Source organism: Ursus arctos, unplaced genomic scaffold (assembly GCF_023065955.2).
Source record: "Ursus arctos isolate Adak ecotype North America unplaced genomic scaffold, UrsArc2.0 scaffold_7, whole genome shotgun sequence".
In the NCBI taxonomy this organism is placed as follows: Eukaryota; Metazoa; Chordata; class Mammalia; order Carnivora; family Ursidae; genus Ursus; species Ursus arctos.
In genome coordinates this window covers 25328757-25353320 of record NW_026623089.1, presented here as the reverse complement: position 1 = coordinate 25353320, position 24564 = coordinate 25328757, and the positions used below count along the sequence as shown (strand labels likewise).

Below are 24564 nucleotides of genomic sequence, written 5' to 3'. Positions count from 1 at the left end.
CTCATCTCTCTACTAAATAAATACAATGTTTCCTGAGGAACAAAATATGGGTATTTCCTCAGGAAGAGTGGGTTCCCACCTCACCAGAGTCCTAACAAAAACATTGGGGGTCGGAAGCGCCTGGCTGGCTCAGTCAGTAGAGCATGCAACTCTTGATCTCTGAATCGTGAGTTCGAGCCCCACATTGTGGGTAGAAATTACTAAAAAAAAGAAAATAAAAAAATAAAGAACAGTATGGGCTTCAGAATTTCATAGACTTGAATTCGCCTTTCTTACATGTGTAACCCTGGACACCTAAAAAATGGGAACAATACTTATACCTTAAGAAAAATGCTATGAAGATAAGTGAGATAACGTATGTAAAATGTAGTGCATAGTAGACACTCAAAGCTGTAGTTGTGTTGGTCTTTCTGTTTTTTAACTTTTCACTGACCATTTTCTGACCAGAAAACACCATTTTAGGAACAGTCGTCAAATGCTGAACATGCTTGCTGACTACCGCTAGGTTCATGTATGTAGAAAGTACTCCATAAATAATTTCTGAGTGGAGGAGTCATCTGTTAAATAGTAGTGATTACTTAATGCACTAACATTACTGTCATCTTAGTATCTCACCAAAGACTTGATATCAAAAGGCCGGGCTAAAATAGCTGACTAAAAGTTCAGAGAAAACATTTGGGTTTTAAAATAAGAAATAAAATTCATTAGTCATAGCTGAACGTTTAAAAAGCAAAAAAAAAAAAAAAACAAAAAAAAAAACAACAACCTGGGACTCAGTCTTCAGTTGTACAGTTATCACAGGGATGGGTGGGATACCAGATGCGACACACTTAATCACATCACTGATGGTTTAAATTCTATGTTCCACTTTCAGTTCTAAGAATAGCTCACACTTTTGGAGATTAAAAAAATGTATTTGGGAAACCAGATAAAGAATCCAGAATGATTTGCCCTAATTTCATATTGTTCATTTTAGGAAAAAAGAAAAAGAGAAACAAAATCTGTCTTATCAATGAACACAACAGTTGTATACAATAGTGCTGAAGCACTGTCAATTTGCTGTCTACAGTGTCAAACTGCACCTGGAAACATGAGCCGTGGTTAATTTATTGTGGCCTGTAGTTATAAATTAAACAATCATGAAATTACACAGTCCACTTAATTGATAAACAAACTGGGAAAAGTTAGCCAACTCTCATGCGTTTCTCATTTATGATGACATCTCATTCTCTGTTGGTTTGGCATGCCTTTTTCATTCCAATTCTAGTTATTTTCTGTGTAAATATTTATGTTTGTACTCATTTGTTGAGAAAAACTTAGCCTTTAAATGGACAGCTCATGTATGAATGATTAATAAAAAGAAAACATGTAAAAATCTGTTTAGCCTGAGGTTAATAATACTGCAATGTAGCAAGTGTGAAATGTGATTGGCAACTTCCGATCAAATAATTCTACTTCTTTAACAATCTGACAATGTAAAATCAATTATTTTTCCTATCAAAATTTACTCATAGGATAATCTGGCCAAAGGTGCAGGCATTTTTTTCCCCTTGCAGACATCTAGTCTTTTCTTCATAAATTAATGGACATGGTTCGACATTTCTAAACGTCAAAAAGGACCGCGGTGTGGGGAAGTAACTGTTAAGATTGAGTGCCTGGCTCTGTGCAGTTTGTAAGCGAACCAACCTATTCTAAACGCTTCAAAGTCAATTTTGCTTGGACTTGCTCTAAAACTACTCAATTCCATTTCAATACCCTCCAACTAACTGCACAGAAATCAACAAGGAACAGCGTGTCAACGGTCAAATCTGTCACACATCATAATTTGGGAAAGCTTTAAGTCTGACAGAAAAGCCAATTGACAGCCAGTCCAGTTTTAATTTCCCGTTCTTTTTAGTTTGGAGATCCCAAGGTGAGATTAAGATCTTTGATTCTGGTGTGGTCATATGTAAAAGTTTGCAACAGGTTTGAAATGAAATACTAAGGACCGGGCAGCAAATTTGCCTCCATCAATATGGATTAAGTATTGAAGGGAAAATCGGTCATTAGCAACAACCAGACTTTACAGGACTCTCAGCAAATAAATAACTCGTTGCTGCAGAAGTGAGCTTGCCACGCAGGCACCAAGACGGCGTAAAATCCACCCGGCACCCCTTACAAGCGGTACCTCTTTGTGTGCTGGGATTTACACCCCTCCCCCCAGAGGCCCGCACATCTCGAGCAAGAGGATAGCTAGGCTACCATCTCCCCTGGTACCGCGGGGGAGACCTCAAAGACAGTAGCGCTGACCCTTCTCCCCGCTTCTGGCCGGACCTCGGTGGACCCACTTTCCAGCGGTGCGGGGAGGCCGATTCCCTAGGAAGATCTAAGCCTGCATGCGGAGGCTGCTTTCCGCAGTCACTCGGATCCGCCCTCGCCTCAGTCCCTAGTAATGATGGAGCCCCGGCTCTGTACCGGGATAGCCACGCAACCTTCCAGCCCCTTCCCCTAGCTTTGGACCCGATGCAAGCCCCGCCTTCCTCCCCAGGCCGGGTCTCCTTCCAAGGGCCCACCTTCGGGGCCCCCCACTGCACCCCGAAACCAATCTAGAACCCAGACATCAGGCTGAGCGCCGTCCCATTCCCTCCTTGGCTTCAAGTGCAGTGCCCCGCCCTGCGCCTGAGGACGGGAGGGGGGTGACCGGCCAGCTCCGGAGGGGCCCGGGCCCCCACACTCACCATCCTCCCGCCGAGTCCCTCCTCCTCCTCCTCCTGCCTCCCCGTTACCAGGGGCAACTGCTGCGGCACCGCCCCCGACGTCCCTCGCACGCACAGCGGAGGAGCAAAGCAGCCGTACGGGGCGGGGTCCAGCTCATCTTTTTCCAAAGTGCGCAAGCGCGCCAAAGTGCCCGCCCACTACGCAGGCGGGCTGCTGGAGCAACTGGAGGCGGCTGCCGGCTGGTGGAGACCCTGCGAATGGTTAAATCTCACCCACGTGGCCGGTGGGTGCCGCCCAGCCTGTGATTGGTCGGAAAGGAGCAGGGCGGGGGCGGGGTGAGGGGCGGTGCCCGGGCCGAGGCCTCAGGTTGGTACAGGCCCGGCTTCCAAAGCGGGGTGCTTCTGTTGGCAGTTGTCTCAGTGCATTCTTCCCGGGACCAGGTAAGGGGTCTCGGGAAGAGGCCGCCCACCACACCTTCCTCTAGACCCCACATCCCCGGAGGGAGCTCGGATTTCTGTCCTGACTGCCCAGGCAGGGGGGCTGCGGGGGCTGGGCTTCCACCTGCTGTAGCCACGTGGCGCAAATAGTGGCCTGGGGCTGCCCAGGGACCTCTCTCCCTTATGGCCCCTGGCGCCCTAAGGCCCAGCTGAGGATGGGGGGCGTTATGGGCTGTGCATCTATCTGCACATCTGTGTGTTAAGAGTCCAGGATGGAGGAGTCCCGGTGGTGGGAGGCTGCCTGTTGGAGGGCAAGAGGCAGCCCTGGAGACTGGCCCTGAGCACTGAGGTGAGCAGACAGCAGGGGTGAAAGGCGTTTTGGAATGGCCAGATTTTGCTAAGCAACATTGGATCGGATGGTGCACTGTCTGCAGCCCCGGAGGAGGCAAAAACGGCCCTGCACTTATAGGCAAGCGAGAGCGAAAGGGATTCTGGGTGGGTTGAGAGGGGCTCAACCCCATGCTGAGAACGGGTGGAAACTCACATCTGTGCCAGCTCCTGTTCTAGACTCTGGAAACACAGCAGGGGACAAAATATGCCCTAATGGAAATTACATACTTCTTAGTAGAATGGTTTTCACACAAGGTTTCATTTCATTCTCACAGCCCTAGAAATTGGTTGTTCTAAGCGGTATACAGTCGGGACTTGAACCCACTTCTGACTCTGGAGGAAGTGATTTTAACACTATTGTGTTGTCTAGGTAGGAGGAACAGAACGGCTTATGTTTGTGGTGTAAGCTCAGAACTTTTTAAGAGTTGGTTAAGTATTGGCACTGCTGATAAACCTGTTGGAGTCATGTGTGTGCCCCTTACATCCTTGATTGGGTTCTTGTGAGGATATGTGAATTATTATATGTCAAGTACATAAAATATTGCCTGGCACATGGAAAGTGCTACATAGGATTTAGCTATTACGGCTTCATCTAGGTTTTGGGGCTTTGCCCCTCTTCCTACCAGCAGGCTTTAAAGTCTACTTAACATCACTGGAACAAAGGTGGATTTTCCCTGCATGGTTTTTAGCTACTTATGCATTCAACTAAAGTGTGTTTTTAAACATATGCTCGCAGCATACCTGCTTCAGATCCTTGGAGAGAAGATTCAGTTCAGAACCTTGACTAAGTAGGGGGGCCTGGGTGGCTCAGTTGTTAAGCACCGGCCTTCGGCTCAGGGTGTGATCCCGGCATTCTGGGATCGGGCCCCACATCGGGCTTCTCCACTGGGAGCCTGCTTCTTCCTCTCCCACTCCCCCTGCTTGTGTTCCCTCTCTTGCTGGCTCTCTCTCTCTCAAAAAAATAAATAAAATCTTTAAAAAAAAATCTTTAAAAAAAATTCTTTAAAAAAAAAGAACCTTGATTAAGTAGATGCAAGATGAATGGCTAATTCAGAGTATGCACCTCTGCAATCTACTCGTCTCTAGCCTGTTGGTTCTTTCGTGAAAAGGACAGGGCCGACTTCTCTTTCTGAGTTGCCTGATGTCTAACATCATGGTTGCCTTGGAGTCATAGGAGTGTACCTGGGCCTGCTTGTGTAATTATTAGTCTCGTTGTCCAGCATTCTCTAGGCAGCCTTGGCACCAACCCTTGCCTATCTCAAGTGGTCTTTGTGTTTGATCTTTTTGAGTATGGCTGCCTTGTTCTTCCTCTGATGCAAGTACCAGTGATGATGTTTTATTTTTCTTCCTACCTGGGGATACAAACAGGGAAATCTTGAGTGCTTTCCCCCCTTGCAAGAGGATACCCAGAGGGAGTTTGGAAGCCTTGTTCTTTGAACTCTGATACCGTTTGCCAGAGAAAATCAACTCTCTGTTTTGTTTTGTTTTTTTTTTTAAGTAAACTGTATTCCCAACGTGGGGCTTGCACTCAGAACCCAACATCAAGGGTCGCATGCTCTACAGCTGAGCCAGTCAGGTGCCCCAAAACTCAATTCTCTCTAAGAAGGATGACTTCAGGTGAGGTAATAGGTTCTTTTCTTTTCTTTCTTTCTTTCTTTCTTTCTTTCTTTCTTTCTTTCTTTCTTTCTCTTTCTTTCTTTCTTTCTTTCTTTCTCTCTTATCTTTTTCCTCCTTCCTTCCTCCCTTCCTTTCTCTCTCTCTCTCCCTCTCTCTTTCTTTCTTTGGGCCAGTAGTGGATGGAGGACCCATCTAAGTGACCCTGAGCCTTGTGACTTTGGGAGAGTAGGCCCTAGCTATTGTCAGATTGTTGGATGGATGGACAGGACTGGAGCTGTGCTTAGGGCAGGGTTGTGGGTAATGTTCAGCATGCTGGCTCAATCGATGTGAATCTTTCCAAGCATCAGTTTCCTCTTCTGTACATTGAGATCTTGGATCCCTCACATCTTCAAGCTGTGATAGTCTCCAGTCCTTGGAGCAAAGGGAATTATTGGCCAGTCACCTGTTTGATTTCCAGCTCCCCCCTTGTTCCCGGTAGTGGGACCATATTCCTTCAGAACTGAAGCCACCCTGGACACGGTGGTACCTCTTTAGGGAATACTAGGTGCGGCTCACGTGGGAAGAGGGAGAATGACTGTTCTAGAGAAAACCTAGAGACCAGATAGGACTCAGTGGAGGAGGGGTAGACCATTTGCAGCTTCGTGACCCAAAGCCTACCCTTACTTTTGTAACCAAGACAGGTTCTTGAGTTTGACTTGAAAGAATGACGTCTTTGATGCCCAGGGAGCCCAAGAATAAGTTGAAATGCAGTTCGGGCAGGCAGTTAAGTATTTTTAGAGGGCCTGGAGAGCTACAGCACAAACCTTACAATCCGCTGGGGGAGGCCAACTTTATACAAATAACTACGTAACAAGAAAGTGATGATTGCGAAGCCAAGTGTGTTGCAAACAAGGATAGGATGCTATGAGAATATATCACAGTAGGGTTTGAGTTTGCCCTGAAGGAGTCATGGACCTGTGCCCGTTGGGGGGCAGCACATGTTGGGGGGGAATGTCTTAGACATAGAATGGAATTTAGATTTTTTTTGCCTTTTTTTTTTTTTTTAAAGATTTTATTGATTTATTTGAGAGTGCGCACACGTGCAAGAGAGAGAGAAAGAGAGAGAGAGAATGAGCAGGGCAGAGGGAGAGGGAAAAGCAGACTCCCTGCCAACACGGAGCCTGACCTGACATGGGGCTCCATCCCAGGACCCTGGGATCATGAGCCAAGCTGAAGGCAGGTGCTTAACCAACTGAGTCACCCAGGTGCCCCTGGCCTTATGTTTTATGTCAGATAGAGACTGGGCAAGTCCTATGCTGACCTCGGTAATGAGGGGAGAGTTTCTTGCATAGTTTAGCAAATGATTACCCCTTGGCGGTAGAAGTACTTCCATTATGAAAGACAGAGGACTTTCCGGTGCTGAGTTCAGGGTGGAAAGATATGTCCAAGGACAGGCTGTGTGTGTGTGTGTGTGTGTTTGTGTGTGTTAAGAAGGAAGCATAGCATGTTTGGGGCACCTGGGTGGCTCAGTCGGTGAAATGTCTGCTTTCAGCTCAGGTCATCATCCCAGGCTTTTAGGATTGAGCCCTGCTTGGTGCTCCCTGCTCAATGGGGAGTCTCCTTCTCCCTCTGCCCCTCCCCCCAGCTTGTGCACGTGCTCTTGCGCTCTCTCTCAAATAAATAAATAAAATCTTAAAAAAAAAAAAAAGGAAGCATAGCATGTTCTGTGGGCTCTCTCCAGCAGAGTGGCTGGAGCCCCAACTTGGGGCTCTGTAATCCAAGGCGGTTTGTGATCTGCCAGCCAGGCCAACAACTCGTTTTAGCCCCAGCTAGAGTCAAGGGAAGTAAACTCTTGCTTCTCTCCCACCCCTGGGTTCAGTTGTGACGGCACGAAATAGCTTTGGTCTTTGTTTTTTTTTTTTTTTTTTTTTTTTTTTTTAAGATTTTATTTATTTATTTGACAGAGAGACAGCCAGCCAGATAAGGAACACAGGCAGGGGGAGTGGGAAAGGAAGAAGCAGGCTCCCAGAAGAGGAGCCCGATGTGGGGCTCGATCCCAGAACGCCAGGATCACGCCCTGAGCCGAAGGCAGACGCCTAACCGCTGTGCCACCCAGGCGCCCCTAGCTTTGGTCTTTGAACCAGCATGTAGGAAGCCAGGTCAGCCTGTCGCCAGAGGACAAAGCCCAGAGCTCTCCCGTGGGCTTGTGGCGGAGTGAGAGAGGCAGAAGTCGAGCAATGGCCACTCGCTGTCTAGCTTCTGACTAGCTGTCTAGCTTCAGAGGTTGCCTCTCAGTGGCGGCCTCAGGGCCAGGTGAGGGTGCCATGAAAACTCCATGGGAGCCTCCCTTCTCTCCTGGCTCCTTCCTCCCAGGAAATGACCCACCCCCAGCATGTCAACTTGCTGAAGTCTCTCCCACCTCAACAAAAAGATATCAAAATTGTCCATCTCTCCCTTTACTGCGTTTGTTGGCTCCTCATGCCTCCTCCGTCCCTGGTTCTTTCTCATCTGTTTGGGCTTCCTTTTTGGGGGGCTGGCCTCTACACGTAGTGGTTTTCAGGCTATGTCCTCAGCACTTTATTCATCGTATTCTCACTGGAAAACTTTCTCTTAAACTACCTCGATGCCTCTCATTGTTTTACTTCTAACTCAGATCTCTGTACTTCCTCTTACGCCTGAATACCCATTTGCCGACAAACTGGGCTTCTTACTCAGCACATGCTTGAATTCTTGTGCTAGGCCCAGGGGTAGCAGCTCTGAGCAAACTGGACACAGTCCCTGGGTCTGAGGAGCTTATGACCCAGAGGGGAAGGTAGGCATTTGTTAAAATAAAACCACAGAGAGTTAGGACAAACTGGCACAGCTCTGAAGAAACAGTACAGAGCCAAGAGGGCTTGCAGCAGAGCACCTGGTCTAGCGGTCGGGGAGAGAGGGGCCAAGGTCCTTCAAAGGACTCCCTGAGGAAAGGTTTAAGCCAAGATCTGAAGGGTGAGTAGCTGCTTCCTTGCAAGCAACTCTACATTGTCCCGGAGAGCGAAAGGCTACTTTTTGAGGGAGACGGCGGGGCCCTGACATTATGTTCTAATACGTCTGCTTTTCAGGCTGCTGTTGATTCTGAGGCGGCTTTGCTGTGGCCTTCCCTTGCGGCTGCAGTGGCCCATTCGGCTCGACTGAGGTGGGAGTCTTGGGTAGAATTCTCCTTTCATTTTACCACTACCTAATATAAAGCTTTTTAAAAAGATTTTATTTACTTATTTGTCAGAGAGCGAGAGAGAGCGCGCACCTGAGCACAAGCAGGGGGAGCGGGAGGCAGAGGGAGAAGCAGGCTCCCTGGAGAGCAAGGAGTCCAAAGTCCAGAACCCTGGGCTCCTGGCCTGAGCCGAAGGCAGACGCTTAACCCACTGAGCCACCCAGATGTCCCTATAAAACTTTTTTTTTTTTTTTTTGACTAGTCCTGTGGCTTCCATCAGCAGTATGTTTCCTTTCCCTCATACTCAAATACTGGCTGTGTTTGCTCAATTTTGTGGCTGCTTTTGGATTTTGGTGACTGTATAACTCAAGATGACTTCAAATCTTGCTCTAGCTGTGCCTATGAGCTTGTAATATAATATATGTGAAAAATCCTCAGGGTGACATTTTTCAAGAAAAAAAACAGGGAATGGCAGTTGCAAAGGACCTGAGACAGGCAGCAGCCTATTACATTTAAGAAAGGTCCATAGGGGCGCCTAGGTGGCTCAGTCGTTGGGCGTCTGCCTTCGGCTCAGGGTGTGATCCCGGCGTTCTGGGATCAAGCCCCACATCAGGCTCCTCCGCTGGGAGCCTGCTTCTTCCTCTCCCACTCCCCCTGCTTGTGTTCTCTCTCTCTCTGGCTGGCTCTCTCTCTGTCAAATAAATAAATAAAATCTTAAAAAAAAAAAAAAAGGAAAGGTCCATTGTACTTGAAACTCAACACGTGGAAAATCCAACTCCTGCTTTTCTCCCTTAAAGCCTGTTTTTCTATATTTCTTGTCTCTGCACATTATGGCCCAAGTCAGAAAACCCTGGTATCACTCTAGAAACTTGTGATGTGTCAATTTAGCTAGGCCAAACAACCCTCCCATCCCCCCTCTGGTACGCTGGTGTGCTTCCAGTTAAGTGCGCCAGGAGGGAGAAGCAGCTGTTCCTAGTACACACACCTCCCAGTTACTCCATCAAACACGAATTTAGGCGCATGGTGAAGGGATTTTGCAGATGTAATTAAAGTCCTAATTGGTTAGTTTTGAGTTAATCTAAGGGGAGATTATCCTGGGTGGCCTGACTTAATCAGATGGAATCCCTTTAAAATAGGGCTAGGCATCCCCTCCAGCCATGCTCTCCTTCCCTACCCAGTATCCTCCCTAGCTAACTGCCTGCCCGGCTGGCTTCAGGCTTGCTTAGCCAACTCCTACAATTATGGAAGCCAGTTTGCTAATTCCTTGTACTAAATCCATTTTTATATATTTATCAGTATTATGCAAATATATATAAAGGATATATATATATATCCTACTGATTCTGCGTCTGTGCTTGAGTCCTGACTAGCAGAGTATTCTTCCTATAACCAGTCACTTAGTAAATCCTGACATTCTGCTGCTTTTAAAGTTTCTGTCCTTTTGGTCCCTCCTCTCTGTTCCTGCGCATCTGGGTTCACATGAGCCCCACCTCTTCTTGCCTGGATTGCTGAAGTTCCCTCCCAGCTGATCTCTCTGCGTCCTCTGAGGTCCTACCACACCGAGTTTATTTTCATGTCATTGCCTAGAGTTTTCTTTCTAAACCACACATCTTATCTTGTCACTTTGCTTAAAATCTTTTCTTGAAATTCTCAGGCAAAAATTCAAAACCCTTAGCTTTTTAAAAAAAAATTTAATTTTTTATTATTTTTTTAAAAGATTTACTTATTTATTTGAGAGAGAGAGTGTGTGCATGCGGGGGAGGGGCAGGAGAGGGAGCAGAGGGAGAGAGAGAATCTCAAGCAGACTCCGTGCTGAGCATGGAGCTTGACGTGGGGCTCAGTCCCACGACCCCAAGATCATGGCCTGAGCTGAAACCAAGAGTCGGACGCTTCAGCGACTGAGCCACCCAGGTGCCCCCTTAAAGATCTTATTTTTAAGTAATCTCTACACCCAACGTGGGTCTTGAACTCATGACCCCAAGAGCAAGAGTCACATGCTCCCCCAACTGAGCCAGCCGGATGTCCCAAAACCCTTAGCTTTTGTATGACTCCATTTTCTCTCCTCTCCTAGCATATCATTTATACTTCCTCTGGAAATTTTTTGGTGGTTTCCTAGAGCTTGCAATATATATTTACAGCTAATCCAAGTCCACTTTCAAATGACACTGGAGCACATCTCCGGTAGTGCAGGTAACCGGGCTGGCCTTCCCAGCTCCTCCCTCCCATCTGTTAGAGCACTGCTGTCACTCGCGTCACCTGTCCATAGCTGTGATCATCACACATGTTGCTGCTGCCGTTATTTGGAACAAACTGTGATCTGTTTTACTGTTAACAATTGGAGTAAGAAAAATAAAGGTTTTAGTTTACCTTCATTTGTGGCTTCTGACCCTCTTTCTTTATGTAGATCTGAGCTTATGACCTACATCACTTTCTTGCTCTCTGAAGAACTTCTAACTTCCTGCAAGTCAGGTCTCTTGGTGATGTGTTTGTCTGGGAAAGCCTGTCTTTCTCCTTCACTGGGAGGGATAATTTTGCTGGTGTAGAAGTCTAGGTCGGTGTTGCTTATATCTTTCAGTACTGTCAATATTTCACTCTCTGCTCTGCTTGCTTGCCTGGTGTCTAGGGAGAAAGCCAATGAAGTTCGTGTCTTTGTTCGTCTATATGGTAAGGTGTTTTCTTTTCCTTCCCTCAGATTTCTTCCTTGATTTTCTTTTTCTTTTTTTTTTTTAAAGATTTTATTTATTTATTTGAGGGAGAGAGAGAGCAAGTGAGGGGAGGGGCAGAGGGAGAAGGAGAAGCAGGTCCCCTGCCGAGCAGGGAGACTGACTCCCAGGCCTCTGGAATCATGACCTGAGTTCAAGGCAGATGCTTTAACTGACTGAGCCACCCAGTCATCCCTTTCCTTGATTTTCTTTGTCTTGATTTTCTGCAGTTTGAAATATAATATAATATGACTAGGTGTAGATTAAAAAAATTTTTAATACCAGTATAGTTAGCATATGGTGTTATATTAGTTTCAGGTGTGAAATATAGTGATTGGACATTTCTGTACATTTCTTAGTGCTCATAATGGTAAATGTACTCTTAATCCCCTTTACCTGTTTCACCCATCCCCCTGCCCACCACCCCTCTGGTAACCATCAGCTTGTTCTCCATAATCGAGTCTGGTTTTTTTTTTCTCTTTATTCTCTCTCTCTCTCTTTTTTTTTTAAAGATTTTATTTGTTTATTTGAGAGAGAGACAGAGTGCGTGCGTGCACACAAGCAGAGGGAGGGACAGAGGGAGAGGGAGAAGCAGACTCACTGCTGACCAGAGAGCCAGACACGGGGCTTAATTTCAGGACTCTGGGATCATGACCTGAGCCAAAGGCAGATGCTTAACGGACTGAGCCACCCAGGTGCCCCGAGTCTGGTTTTTTGTTTGTTATATTTTTTCCTTTGTTCATTTGTTTTGTTTCTTAAATTCCACGTATGAGTGGACTCATTTGGTATTTGTCTTTCTCCGACTGACTTGGTTCACTTAGCATTACACTCTCCAGAGCCATCTAGGTTGTTGCAAATGGCAAGATTTCATTGTACGCATATGGGCATCCTTTTTATCCAGTCATCTGTCCGTGGACACTTGGGCTGCTTCCATAGTTTGGCTATTGTAAATAATGCTGCAGTAAACATAGGGGTGCATATATCTTCTTGAATTAGTGTTTTCATATTCTTTGGGTAAATAGCCAGCAGTGGAATTACTGGATCATATGGTAATTCTATTTTTAATTTTTTGAGAAACCTCCATACTGTTTTCCACAGTGACTGTACCAGTTTGCATTCCCAGCTAGGTGTATGTTTTTTGGTACTTATCCTTCTTGGTGTTCTCTGAGCCTTCTGGACTTGTGGTTTGGTGTCTGTCATTAGTTTTTGGAAAATTCTTGGTCATCATTGCTTTAAATATTTCTTCTGTTCCCTTCCCTCTTCTTCTTCTGGTATTCCCGTTACGTGCATGTTACACCTATGGGTAATTGCCCCAAGATTCTTGGATTTTCTCTTCTGGTTTTTTTCATTCTTTTTCTTTACTTTTCAGTATGGGAATCTTCTGTTGACACATATTCAAGCTCACAGAATTTTTTCCCAGGCCATGTCTCGTCTATTGATGAGCCCATCAAAGGCATTCTTCATTTTTGTTACAGAAATTGTTTTTAAGACTATCTATTTTTTATTTGAGAGAGAGAGAATGAGCATGAGCAGGGGGAGGGGCAGAGGGAGAGGCACAAGCAGACTGTCAGCCAAGCACAGAGCCCAACACGGGGCTTGATCCCAGGACCCCGAGATCATTACCCGAGCCAAAGTCAGATGCTTAACTGACAGCCACCCAGGTGCCCCCAGAATTTTTTTTTTTAATTTCCAGCATTTCCTTTTGATTCTTTTTTACAGATTCCATCTCTCTGCTTACATTATCCATCTGTTCTTGCATGTTGTCCACTTTCCCATTGGAGTCCTTAGCAAATCGATCATAGTTATTTAAATTTCTGTTCTGATAATTCCAAAATCTCTGCCATCTGGTTCTGACACTTGCTCTCTCTTCAAACTATGTTTTTGCCATTTAGTATGCCTCGTAATCTTTTGTTGAAAGCCAGATATCTGTGCAGTTTTACCTTTATCTGGCGAGATGTTAGGTTGTATTTACTATTTGCTGAAGCTGTAGGTGTCAGAGGTTAACATTTTCTTTGGGGTCCTTGTTTTCGTCTCTCCTGTTGTCTTTGGGTTTCTAGAGACTTCTTAAGTAAGGTCTGAAACTTGCAGTTCTTTCTGGTGTTGTTCAGTTCTCCCTGTTATCACATAGGAGCATTGTACCACCTGCAGTGGTCAAGTGTGAGGGAAGAGAGCGTATTCTGTAGTCCTGTGATTAGTTCTCAGTCTTTGAGTGAGCCTGTGCCCCTGGACCTTCAAAAGTGTTTCTCAGGCTCTTCTCACCCCCTATAAATGAGATAGGAAGGTTAGAAAGGGCTGGAGTTAGAAAAGGCTTGAGTTACATTTTCCCAAGTCAGTCTAGTAAATCCCGAAATGGTTAGGCTCTAGTGAAACAGGCTCTTTTGAGGGCAGGCCTTGTTGGGAAGAACAGAGGGCTCTGGGTATACTTCAAAATGACTGCTTTTCCCATCTCCCTGTCAGAAGTAGTAGGGGATTTTTCTCTGATTTTCACCCTGAGAGCCTGGTGGACTCTTGAAGGTAAACTCAAAAGTGTCCCTCCACATTCAAGGTTGAATCCCCTTGGAATTTTTAATTTGCAAGCATGTTCACACCGAGCCTCCAGCAATTTGTCCATTATAGTTTAAGTTTTCCAATGGTACTTGCCCAGCGGGGGGCTTCTGTTCCCAGTAAGCTGTCATTCTCCGTAGTTGCCTGTCTCTCTGGGGTTGGGGGCAGTGGTTTGCTCTGTGACCTCAGTTCACTGATGGGTCTGGGTCTAAAAAAGTTGTTGATTTTTTAATTTGTTCAGCTTTTTTTCTTGTTACAAGGACAGGAGTGACAGTTTTCAAGCTCCTTACATGTCAGACCTGCCTTAGTTTTTCAAGATATAGATTCCAGAACCCAGCTGGAGGAAAAAGTAAAAGGCAAAGTAAATTAGGTGGAATTAAAATCCTGGCTTTGTCACCGGCTAATGCTTGCATGACTTGGTTTAAAGTTACTTATCTGTGCCTTGGTTTTCTCATCCATAAAATGGGGTTAGATTAAAGGGTATTTATTTTATAGCATTGTTGTGAGATGAATTCAGAAAATGCATGTCAGGCCCCTAGCAAAATGCCTAGCCTAGAGTCAGAGCTCAGCATTAGCTGTGATCATCATTATCTGGTCCCCACTCACCTGTTTGCAGTCGACACTGGCTCTTCCTTTTTTTTTTTTTTTTTTTTTTTACCCGGGACACCTCTCCTTTATCTATCTAACTTCTACCCATCCTTCAAAACATTATTTCTTGTTTTCACAAAGCATGTTCAAAATTACTCATCCATTTTAGATAAGGGGACCATGTGATTTGTCATCCAAATCAGGACACTTTTGAGAGTGGAAGAGGGTGCTATTAATAATTACCCCAGGACAGCAGTCCCAGGAAAACTGGGAGATCTGATCGTCTCACTTTTGGATGCCTCTTCTCTGTTTTTCCACTGCCCCCAGTGTCTGTCCACATCATTGTTCACACTGCTGTCCTTGTCGGTCTACTCGTCTTTTACCCCCCCTTCTGTAAGTCCTTGAGGGCAGGTGTGGTGCCTCACTCACAGCCATGGCCTGGGATCTCTCACAGGGCCGCATGCGTTGTGCACACGCACGCCGCGCACACACAACACGTACACACACTGTAATAATGAGAGTGATCGTGCCGTCATTTCCACCCTTCTCTGTAATTGTTTCTACCTTGAATGGGATCCATGCCTTCTGCCTCCTTCAGATAAATCTGTTCTGTCTTCTGCGACTCACATTCCCTCTCTTCTGGGAAGCCCCCTATTCCTACTGACTGGGCTCCGCCATCTCTGCTTTCTCTCATCTCCTGTACTTACTGCTGCTGTATGTATTATCTTCTGTTCCATGGGTGGGCTCTTCTTCCCCAGTTACACTCAGCTCCCCAAGGACAGGCCCTGTGTTGTCCCTTTTTCCAGAGTCTCCCACAGCATGATCAAACACAGGGCTGGCTGCCAGCAGGCGCTCAGGAGACCCATTTCGGTGTCTGGTTGCTCAGTCCGGTGCCCATTCACTGGGCCTTCCCAAGCCTGACCAGATGATGCCAGTGGCTGGTGAAAGCAGGCATTCTAGGAGAGGCGCTCAGGGCCTCAGGGGCAGATTTTGGTTTGGGGGACACTCCTCATTTTCCTTCTGTTCCTTAAGTCCACAGTTTTATGTGTGAGCGAAATGGAGGCTGATCCATCTGGCTTTAACATCGATGCCCCCCGTTGGGACCAGTGCACTTTCTGGGGACGGGTGAAACACTTCTTCAATATCACAGACCCGCGCACTGTCCTGGTACCAGAGCGGGAGCTGGACTGGGCCAAGGCGATGGTGGAGAAGAGCAGGTGAGCGGTGAGGGGAAGGGACTGGAGGCGCTGGGGCAACACGGGTAGATTCCCCTGGGGAGGAGGTGGAAATTGAATATGAGGGAATAGGCAGAGCTCTCAGGCAGGAGGGAGCAGGGTGACTTGGGGTGAGGGGCCCAGGAGGTAACTCTGTCTATTGGTCTTGGGTGGCAGAATGGGTGTCGTGCCCCCAGGCACCCAAGTGGAGCAGCTGCTGTATGCCAAGAAGCTGTATGACTCAGCCTTCCACCCTGACACCGGGGAGAAGATGAACGTCATCGGGCGGATGTCCTTCCAGGTCCCCGGCGGCATGATTATCACGGGCTTCATGCTCCAGTTCTACAGGTAGAAGAGCCTGGGAGCAAGACAGCGCGCAGTGTGGCCGCTTGGATCTGCCAAGCAGGGAGCCCTACGGTGATGATAGTATGGAAGGGTGTGTGTGTGTGTGTGTGTGTGTGTGTGTGTGTGTGTGTAGATATTCCAGACAGAGGGCCCAGCCTGTGCAAAAGCCCTGGTGCATGAAACAGCATGGGGACAGTTTGGGGAACAACAGGCAGTCTAGTTTGACTGGTGTATACCAAGACCTCCGTTCCATTGGACTCTTCTCTGCCTCTCTGGGCCTCCCTTGTGGTAGGACGATGCCGGCAGTGATCTTCTGGCAGTGGGTGAACCAGTCCTTCAATGCCTTAGTCAACTATACCAACAGGAATGCAGCTTCCCCCACGTCGGTCAGGTAGGAGACTTGAACCCCAGGCTGTCCACTTGGGTCTGGAGCAGGTAGCTGTCGTCTTGCCTCCAGGGGAACAGCCCTTCTAAAGGGTTCTCGGGCTGTCTTCTCTGGGTGAGGCTTGTACTGGGCTAGTGACCAAGTGCCCCTTTTTAGGGTTTGCAAGTATTTTCTGAGGCTGACTAGGAGAGTATCTTCCTAGACTAATTCAAAGTTCATTCATTCATTCATTCTCAAATATTTTTTTTTAAGATTTAATTTATTTTAGAGAAAAAGAATGAGAGAGGGGGCACACAAGTGGGGTAGGGGGGCAGAGGGAGAGGGAGAAGCAGGCTCCCTGCTGAGCAGAGACCCTGATGCGGCTCGATCCCAGGACCCTGAGATCATGACCTGAGCTGAAGGCAGAAGCGTAACTGACTGAACCGCCCAGGCGCCCCTCAGCTATTTCTTGAGTAGGTATTAAGTGCCAGGCATGGTTCTAGGGCCCTTGTTCTTGTGGAATCTAAGGTCTGTAAAGCAGACGAGCACAGTAATCTTAGGTTGTACTACTGCCATTAAGGAAACAAACAGGTGACAAGATAGCAAACAGCAGAGGGGCGTCTGTGTGGATGGGCTCTTTGGGGAAGTCTTTTCTGTGGAGCCCACATTTCGGCTGATTTCTGGAGGATAAGGATTTAGCCTATGGAAGAATTCCCCGGTTAGGGAGCAGCAGCAGGCAAAGGTTCTGGAGCAGAAGAGAGTTTGACGTGTTTAAAGTACTGAAAGGAGGCCGGCGGGGGGGGGGGGGGGAGCGTTGTGTGTGTGGTCAGGAGGGGAACGTCCCAAGATGAGACAGGTAAAGTTTCAGGCATGAAGCTTCATTTCCAGACTTTCTCAGTCAAGCCATGGTCTTGCCCTCAGCCGGCAGGGCCCCCCACTCCCAAGCGTGTCTCTCCTCCACTAGGCAGATGGCCCTTTCCTACATCACAGCCACAACCACTGCGGTGGCCACTGCTGTGGGCATGAACATGTTGACGAAGGTACTGTCTGGGGCTGCTGTGGGCTTGGTGGCCACTAGGGGGCAGCAAAGTCCAAGGGAAAACTCCCCCAGGCCTGGCGTTGCCCTTGGGTGAGTTGGGTATGGCCAGAGCCCAGCCAACTAGGGGGAAATGTAGCAGAACTAGCTCCAGGTTAGTCTTCTCGGGTCTTTGAGGGAATTTGGATTCCTAGACCAAGTGTCTGGATACGTGGCAGTAGCGAGATCTGATTTCTTATTTTGTAGTCCTTAAGCCCCCTCCCCCCCATCTTCCAGTGAGCCCTGTTGTTCCCTTCCCCCAACAGAGAGCTCCACCCCTGGTGGGCCGCTGGGTGCCCTTTGCTGCTGTGGCTGCTGCTAACTGTGTCAACATCCCAATGATGCGACAGCAGTGAGTATGGGGATCCCTCTTCCTCCCTACAAACCACCAGGTTAGTGGGGCAAGCGTAGGAAGCCAAGGCAGTGGGTGGCTTTTGGGGATTGGGGACTGAGGTGGGTGTGGGGAGGGCTGCTGGGCTACACCTCTGAAGGGTCCCAAAGGATAGGCTGCTCCGAGGGTGATGGCGCAGGAGTGGCAGGTGACTTAAGTTTGATCTGTGATGAGTGTCGTGGGAGTCATTGTTTGAATGGTGGGGGATGGCGGGGAGTAGGGCGGACCTGTGGGGGTTTGTATGAGATCGTGTCCTTTCAACGGCAACTGTATTTAAGTTGTGAACTCTGCCTGCTTGCAAAGCCCGGGGGATGGCTTACAGAATGAAATGTAGCAGAGCGAGGTGTCCAAAGATAGAACAGAGCCAAGAAGCTTTGAAAGAAGCCAGAGGAGTAGATAGATGTTTTCCAGGCGCCCGGCTCTAAGCTTCGCGGCAGGAAAGGTAAAAGGAGAAACCCGTGTGTCTTGCAGTTCTTGTTCTTTTGGCTAGAGAAAGCATAGATGTTCCTCTGTTGTCAAACCTAATGACGTCGTCTACCTCAAGCACCCCCATAGCGCCTGGGAGGTACCACGTGCTGCCTGAGCGTTCGCTGTTATTACTGCTGGCATCATCATCGCCTTCCTCACCGTCACCAGTATATACAAGCCACGTTTTCTTGGGACGGCTAGCAAATGGGAACTTGTCACAACAGCCCTTGCAGAAAGAGCACACTACCAGAATAGTCATGCATGCACATTGTTCCTCTCTTCTTTCCCTCCCCCATCCAGGGGCTCCTTCCCGACAAATGAAGGAGCCCCAGCCACCTACCTGTTCTGGGCTTGAGTGCTGTCAGGAACTGGCCTGAGAATAAGTCAGGGCAGCTAGTGTTTGTGGAGCCGTCACTCTGTCAGGCGCAGGACTAAGCACTTTGCAGGCACTGTCCCCTTTAATCCTCACCAATCCTATCAAGTGGGTGCCATGATTAGCCCCATTTTGCAGGTGAGGATAACTGAGTCTTTAGAAGGATCAGGGAACTTGCTCAAGTTCAGAAACTTACTTTGCCGTTTCAGGATTCAACCTAGGCAGTCTGAGCCCAGGCCTAGCTCTCTTAGCCACCGTCCCAGATCACTTCTGAGATACCACTCACTGGAATGCACTAGGAGGATCAAAGGGCCAGGGTGCAGGAGCTGGCTTCGTAGAGCTTGAGTGTGCTGGCCTTGGTCCCCTGGTGTGTCACATCGCTGGTGGGCTCCCAGCACCCCTTTCCCAAGTCTAGCAACTCCTGTCTCTGTTTAGGGAACTCATCCAGGGCATCTGCGTGAAGGACAGGAATCACAATGAGATCGGTCATTCCCGGGTGAGCAGAGGCAACCCTTTGGGGTGGGAGGAGGGAATTCTCTCTTATACCCGGTCCTGTTCTTAGTAGTCAGAGCAGGCCCAGGTTCTGTTATAGGAGCCCCCTGATTCCATTCTCATTCCCCTTGATTTCCCTACATTTCTTGTTCAGAACAGGTTTGTCTTGTCTTTTCTCCATCATTTCTGGTCCTGAAGCCATAAAAGTCTAGCTAGGTGAAAGAGGGTTGGGTGAGGACACAGCCCCTAGTCGATCCATCCCTTCCCCTTTACCTGCTCAGACTTGACCCTGACCCTTGACCCTGCCCTCTGGTACAGCCCATGGATACTGGATAAGGTCATTCCTGACAACTTACTCTTTTCTGCCCTCAGAGAGCTGCGGCCGTAGGCATCACCCAAGTGGTTATTTCTCGGATCACCATGGCAGCCCCTGGCATGAGTAAGATAGAGAAGCCCTCCCATCCTGGGGGACCCTGGAACACATGATGGAGGCCTCAGCCACATTTAGCTTTCTTTTGGTGGGGGGTGGGGGGCAGCCTCTACAGCCATGCTTCTCAAACTGGCTTTTCCCACCGCAATAAAAAAAATGATAATTCTGTGATGTGGTGGAGATTGTAGCCAACACTACAGTGGCAATGATACTACAACGTGTAAATGTATCAGTTCCACATGTTGTATGTCTTACTTCTCCATAGTACTGAACGCAGAAACCTGTGAGAGAACCACACTGTAGTTCTTGGGACATCAGTTAATCAGAGATCTGGGGAAGAAAGTTCTTTTCATTCCACAAATATTCCTTAAGTACCTTCAATGTGTTGGACACAGGGCGGGGTGCCAGGAAGACAGTGGTAAAGAAGATAAATCCCCTGCCCTGGTTTTGCTCCTAGCAGGGGTATGTTACAGAGTAGGACATGCAATTTGTTTGCATGAGCCTTCAAAGGTTTGAATTTTGAGGAGGACGCTTCGGGCCTGCGGTACATGTCCTGTTGCAGGTGTGCAGGTGGAAACGTTTGGGAAGCACCCTTCTGCTAGGACTTGGGGGACAGGTTGGGGGTGGCCATGCCTACACAGTCTTCCCTCCAAAAGTATTTTCTGGAGCTTCAGGGGAGGTGGGAGGAATCACCTGGTCCCTGATCTGATTTTGGAGAGGGATCTTGGGAAGAGTCTTACAGCCCTCCCCCAGTCTCTCCTCCCTTGTCTCTTTCAGTTTTGTTGCCAGTCATCATGGAAAGGCTGGAGAAGCTGCATTTCATGAAGGTGAGTGGGGTCTGCTTTTGTATCTTCCTTGCCCGGAGCCCCCCAGGCATACCTACACTTCAGAATTTCTGATCCTCATCCTTCCCTCTAGCTACTGGCCTTCGTCTCACTCAGGTAGGGCCCATGCCAGTCCCCGCCGGCCGCCTGCTTTAGATGCCATGGCTGCTTGCTTGGCCTCGTCTGCAGAGAGCAAGAGGAGCCCCCTTCTCCTCTCCTTCACGGCTAGGAGTTTTGTGTCTGTGGGTTTCTAGCTGGCTGATCAGGGGTAGGGCAGGCATGGGGTTCGCGTTAAGATCTCTAAGTCTCATGTGGGTCTTTCCTTCAATTTCGTGCAGAAAGTCAAGGTCCTGCACGCCCCATTGCAAGTTCTGCTGTCTGGCTGCTTGTGAGTAACATGTTTTCTGGGTTCGGGTTCTGTGGTAGCTGGGGCACCTAAGACCTGTCTTCTGGCATTGCCCATGTTGGAGAACATGTACTCCTTTCCCTGACTTCCATAGTGCCTGAGCTCAGAACACCCGTGGGCCGTCTGGAGAGTTCTCACCCCATCTTTGTTGAGGGCCTCAGGCTGACTAGGTGCTATGCACACATTTTCAAGGAGAGCGGAGTGCTTGGGTGCCCTCCCGTCCTGGCCTTCAGACTGGAGAAGAGGCGAAAACCACAATACAGTCCCACCACAAAAAAAGAAATGATAATTCTAGGGGCACCTGGCTGGCTCAGTCAGTAGGGCAGGCCCTTGATCTTAGGGTTGTGAGTTCGAGCCCCACATTGGGTGAAGAGATTACTTAAAAATAACGAATAAAAAAATAATACCAACAAAGAAAATGATAATTCTGTGGCAGTGACAGATGTGTTAGCTGATGCCCCAGTAGTCACATCGCATGCGTCACTCTATCAAATCAGCGCGCTATACACCTTACCTGTACACGACGCCATGCGTCCACTATATCTCTATATAAATAATCTAAGTAAATAAATGAATATGCTGAGACGTCAAAAAATGAGGGGACAGCCTGGGGCTGTCAAGCGTCCCAACCTCACACGAAAGGAAAACACCACAAGTCACAGCAGCGTGCTCCGGTGCCCGTCAGTGACTGGCCACGTCCTAGCATCAGTCACACTCTGCGAGGCCACGGGGCTAATGACAACAATAGTAACAGCCAACACGTGTGGAGTGTGTCCTGTGTGTCCCCACTGTGCTTGTGCTCCACGTCTGTCATTTCACTTAATCCCCTCAGCCCTGGAGGGCTAGGTCCTGTCATCCTCTCCTTTTACAAAGAATGGGAGGTGTAGTGAGATGAGACTTGCCCAGGGCTCTGTAGCTCATAATTGCTGGCGTTCGGGTCGGGTCCCCCGCGGCCTCACACGCCACGCTTCCTTCTGCTGACTGAGTCACCACTGCGTGAGTGTTCCCCTGGGTTCCCCTTTGAGCCTCACGGCAGCCCTGCAGGGCTCACTCACCCAGGATCACACAGCCAGTGAGTAGCCCAGCTGGGATCCGAACTCTGGTCTGTCAGATTCCCAAGTGCTGTACGACAGGGCCCTGGCCCCGAAGCATCTGAGGACCTTAGAAGGACTCTCAGGGCCTTCCCCAGGCCCCCTGCATCAGCGTCGCTTTTTAACGAGCTCCTTGAGTTACTAGTGTTTGCAGTGAGGTTGGAGAAGCTGCCCTGTTCTGTTGTCTACCAGACCTTGGCTTTCATACCCCTTACTGCTCAGGGCCTGTGGTCTTTAGGGCTGCTACTCGCACTCCCAGTGCCTTCGTTATCGTCACCTGCTTGAAGGACGGGTGCATGGGGGTTGAGGGATGGGAGGGGGAGGGGGGCCAGTTTCATGCCATGCCGGAATGATTATCCTGCGCTGAGAGACCAGGAGGAGAGTTGCAGGGAGGGGAGCCATGGGGCAGCGGGGAAGGCAGGGTACTGAAGGGACATCTCCCTGCTTCCTTTGGGGGGCTCAGGGACGGGGTGCGAGCAGGCCCCTCACACTTCATCTCTCCTTTCTTCCAGCCTCATCTTCATGGTGCCAGTGGCGTGTGGGCTCTTCCCACAGAAATGGTAAGAGTTGTTTGTTCCTCACTTTACCGTGTGCCCTGTCCCTGCTATCCCTGACCTGCCTGCTGTCCTGAAGGAGACAAGGAGGGGCAGGAAGGACAGCATTTGTCCAAGGACAAGTGCCTGTCAACCTAAACTCTGGGCCTCTTCGCTCTGGGTGAATGGTAAACCAAAATGGATCTCTAAGGGGCAGAAGGATGAGTTGCTCCCTCTCAGTGGAGTAAGGGCTACCCCGGAGAGAAGTGGGGGAGCAACAAGAGCCTTTCTGTCACTGCTGGTTAGGTTATTGATCCATCCTCCCTGTCTGGATCTGGTCCTTGAAATTGGACAGAGGGACAGGTACTTACTCTGGCTTGTGTTTGCTTGGGGGGTGGATGACTTGGACCTCTCTACTTCCCTTGTATGCCCTGGCAGGGAAGGGGTGTGCGAAGCATGATGGAAAAGGGAAACAAAGCATCAGACTGGGGGAGGCGAGAGGACGAGCTCCAGGAGACTAGATGTAGCTTGGATGTACCCTGAGAAGATGCAAGGTTCCCCTGCCTGCGTACTCATGATTCAGTGTCATCTGCAGACATCTCCTGTGTTCCAAGCACTGTGCTTATAACCTTACAGAGAAGATGGAGGTTTAGCACCAGGGAGAATGAAGTCAGGCCTGAGTAGAAGTAAAAGCAACATGTTATGTTGTACAAAGGCCATTCGTTCTGATGGAAAAATCAGGAAGGGCTTCTTAGAGGTGGCATTTGAGTTGGATTTTATCTGATGGTAATTTGCTGCTTGTCCAGTTGGCAGGCTCATAATCCCCTTCTTTTCTCTTCTCAGTGAATTGTCAGTTTCTTATCTGGAACCAGAACTCCAAGACACCATCAAGGCCAAGTATGGAGAACTTGTGCCTTATGTCTACTTCAATAAGGGCCTCTAAATGCCCCATCCCAGCAAGGACCAGTCTATGCCCGTATTCACCAGCCCTTAGCTGCCTTGTATACCTGTGCCCTCATTCCTCTCCCAATGGGGCCTGAAGCCAGGGTGGATTTGGGGGGTGGGGAGCCTCATGTTTTCACTTAGGCACCTGGGTTATTGGACTCCAGGGGATACAAGTGAACAAGGGGAGCAAAGACCAAGTCTTCTATCTGCTCCTCCCACCCCGCCCCCCAGCCAACATCCCCTGGAGACCAGGAGCTGAGACTCCCTGATGGAAAAGTTGCTGGAACCTGGGGGACATACACAAGCAAACCATTTGGAAAAATTAGGAAACCTTTGGGATTCTAGTCCCAGCCAGAACTGCGGAAGAGCCCCTGGGACAAAGGGAAGCTCCTACCCCTGTTTCTTCTTCCCTTCCTCCTCATCTTGTCTCACGCTATGGAACGTTTTGCCCCTGCAATTCTAGCTAACTCAGGAAGGGAGAGGGAAGAAGTCTGTTGTCACCTTGGGGCTCTTCTCCATTCTTCCCCATTCTCCTCCCCAGTGCCCCCTTGTCAGAAAGCGTCTTTGGGAGTGCTGCTAAACTTGGGTTGATCAAGCACCCAGGAGTTCGTAGTGATGAAAAAGTCCACTGCATGAGGCAGCAAAGTTTCATGGTGCTCAAAGTCCCATGACACTGACTTTGTTCTCCTGTGCTAAAATCATGTCTGATTTTACATCTCTGTGTTTAAAAGATAAATCCACTAACTGTGGGTAAAAATTATGTATGTAGGTATTAACAACACATTTTAATGGGTATATTTTCCTAGCTGCCTCCCTTCCTCAGCCCATTGGGTTAAACACTGGTGTGTACTGAATAGGAAAGGGGAGTTTTATTTGGATACCTCTGAGAAATAATCAGTCAGGACCAAAGAGCCTTAAAGGACACCCAGCGAAGTGTAGCCATTTGCCCTTCCCATCTTGGCTGCTCTACGTGATTTTTCAAGCTCGGGGTGGAGTGGGCGTGGAAGGAGACCATTGTGGCTTCCCTGGGGTCAATGTCTGTATCGAGCTCTATCTAGTAGAATTGACTGACTAGTCAAAGGATATCACTGAATCAAATACATTTCTTGAAAGAGGACAATGATCTGTCTGCAGACTGAGTTAATAAAGCCTGGATGAAAAGCAGGATCTGGTCTTACTTTGGTCTTGGTATGAAAGAGGTTACCACAACGATAAGGGGAACCTGTCTGGTGCCTGGAGGCCACTGTTGATTTCTCTTACTACAGAGGAAAAATCCACCTGTCTTTGCTGGATGCTCCGGAATGGGCACTGTTGTTTCAGAGCGGCAGTTGACAAACCACATGGGACCTGTTTTGTGTGGCTGGGAACTAAGAATGTTTTATATTCTTAAAGGATAAAAAAGAAAAAAGAAACCCAAACAACCAAGAATATGTGACGGAGACTCCCATGTATGTGGCATGCAAAACATA

The 24564-nt window shown here is 48.4% G+C and overlaps 2 protein-coding genes across 11 annotated transcripts in view; one reads left to right on the top strand and one right to left on the bottom strand.

Moving 5' to 3' along the window:
- ARL3 (ADP ribosylation factor like GTPase 3) overlaps window positions 1–2893 on the bottom strand; it is a 35126-nt gene extending 32233 nt beyond the window's left edge. Inside the window, exon 1 of the mRNA XM_026494001.3 lies at window positions 2718–2893. Coding sequence (XP_026349786.1) covers window positions 2718–2720 — 3 coding nt within the window. The 5' untranslated portion in view covers window positions 2721–2893. The remainder of the gene's footprint in view (window positions 1–2717) is intronic.
- Window positions 1–24259, top strand: part of SFXN2 (sideroflexin 2) — a 46179-nt gene extending 21920 nt beyond the window's left edge. The window contains exons 1-14 of one of the 10 annotated variants that reach the window (XM_057308766.1): window positions 3043–3137; window positions 8222–8295; window positions 10934–10974; window positions 15177–15361; window positions 15536–15706; window positions 15996–16094; window positions 17032–17107; window positions 17409–17494; window positions 18810–18870; window positions 19239–19305; window positions 20074–20123; window positions 20459–20508; window positions 22130–22177; window positions 22994–24259. In XM_057308766.1, the coding sequence (XP_057164749.1) occupies window positions 10945–10974; window positions 15177–15361; window positions 15536–15706; window positions 15996–16094; window positions 17032–17107; window positions 17409–17494; window positions 18810–18870; window positions 19239–19305; window positions 20074–20123; window positions 20459–20508; window positions 22130–22177; window positions 22994–23093 (1023 nt within the window). In that variant the 5' untranslated portion in view covers window positions 3043–3137; window positions 8222–8295; window positions 10934–10944 and the 3' untranslated portion in view covers window positions 23094–24259. Of the gene's footprint in view, window positions 1–3022; window positions 3138–7807; window positions 8109–8221; window positions 8296–10933; window positions 10975–15176; window positions 15362–15535; window positions 15707–15995; window positions 16095–17031; window positions 17108–17408; window positions 17495–18809; window positions 18871–19238; window positions 19306–20073; window positions 20124–20458; window positions 20509–22129; window positions 22178–22993 lie in introns of those variants that run through there. The other 9 variants (XM_048218900.2, XM_044382075.3, XM_057308770.1 and 6 more) reach the window with 9 other exon arrangements.
- Window positions 24260–24564: the final 305 nt, after the last annotated feature.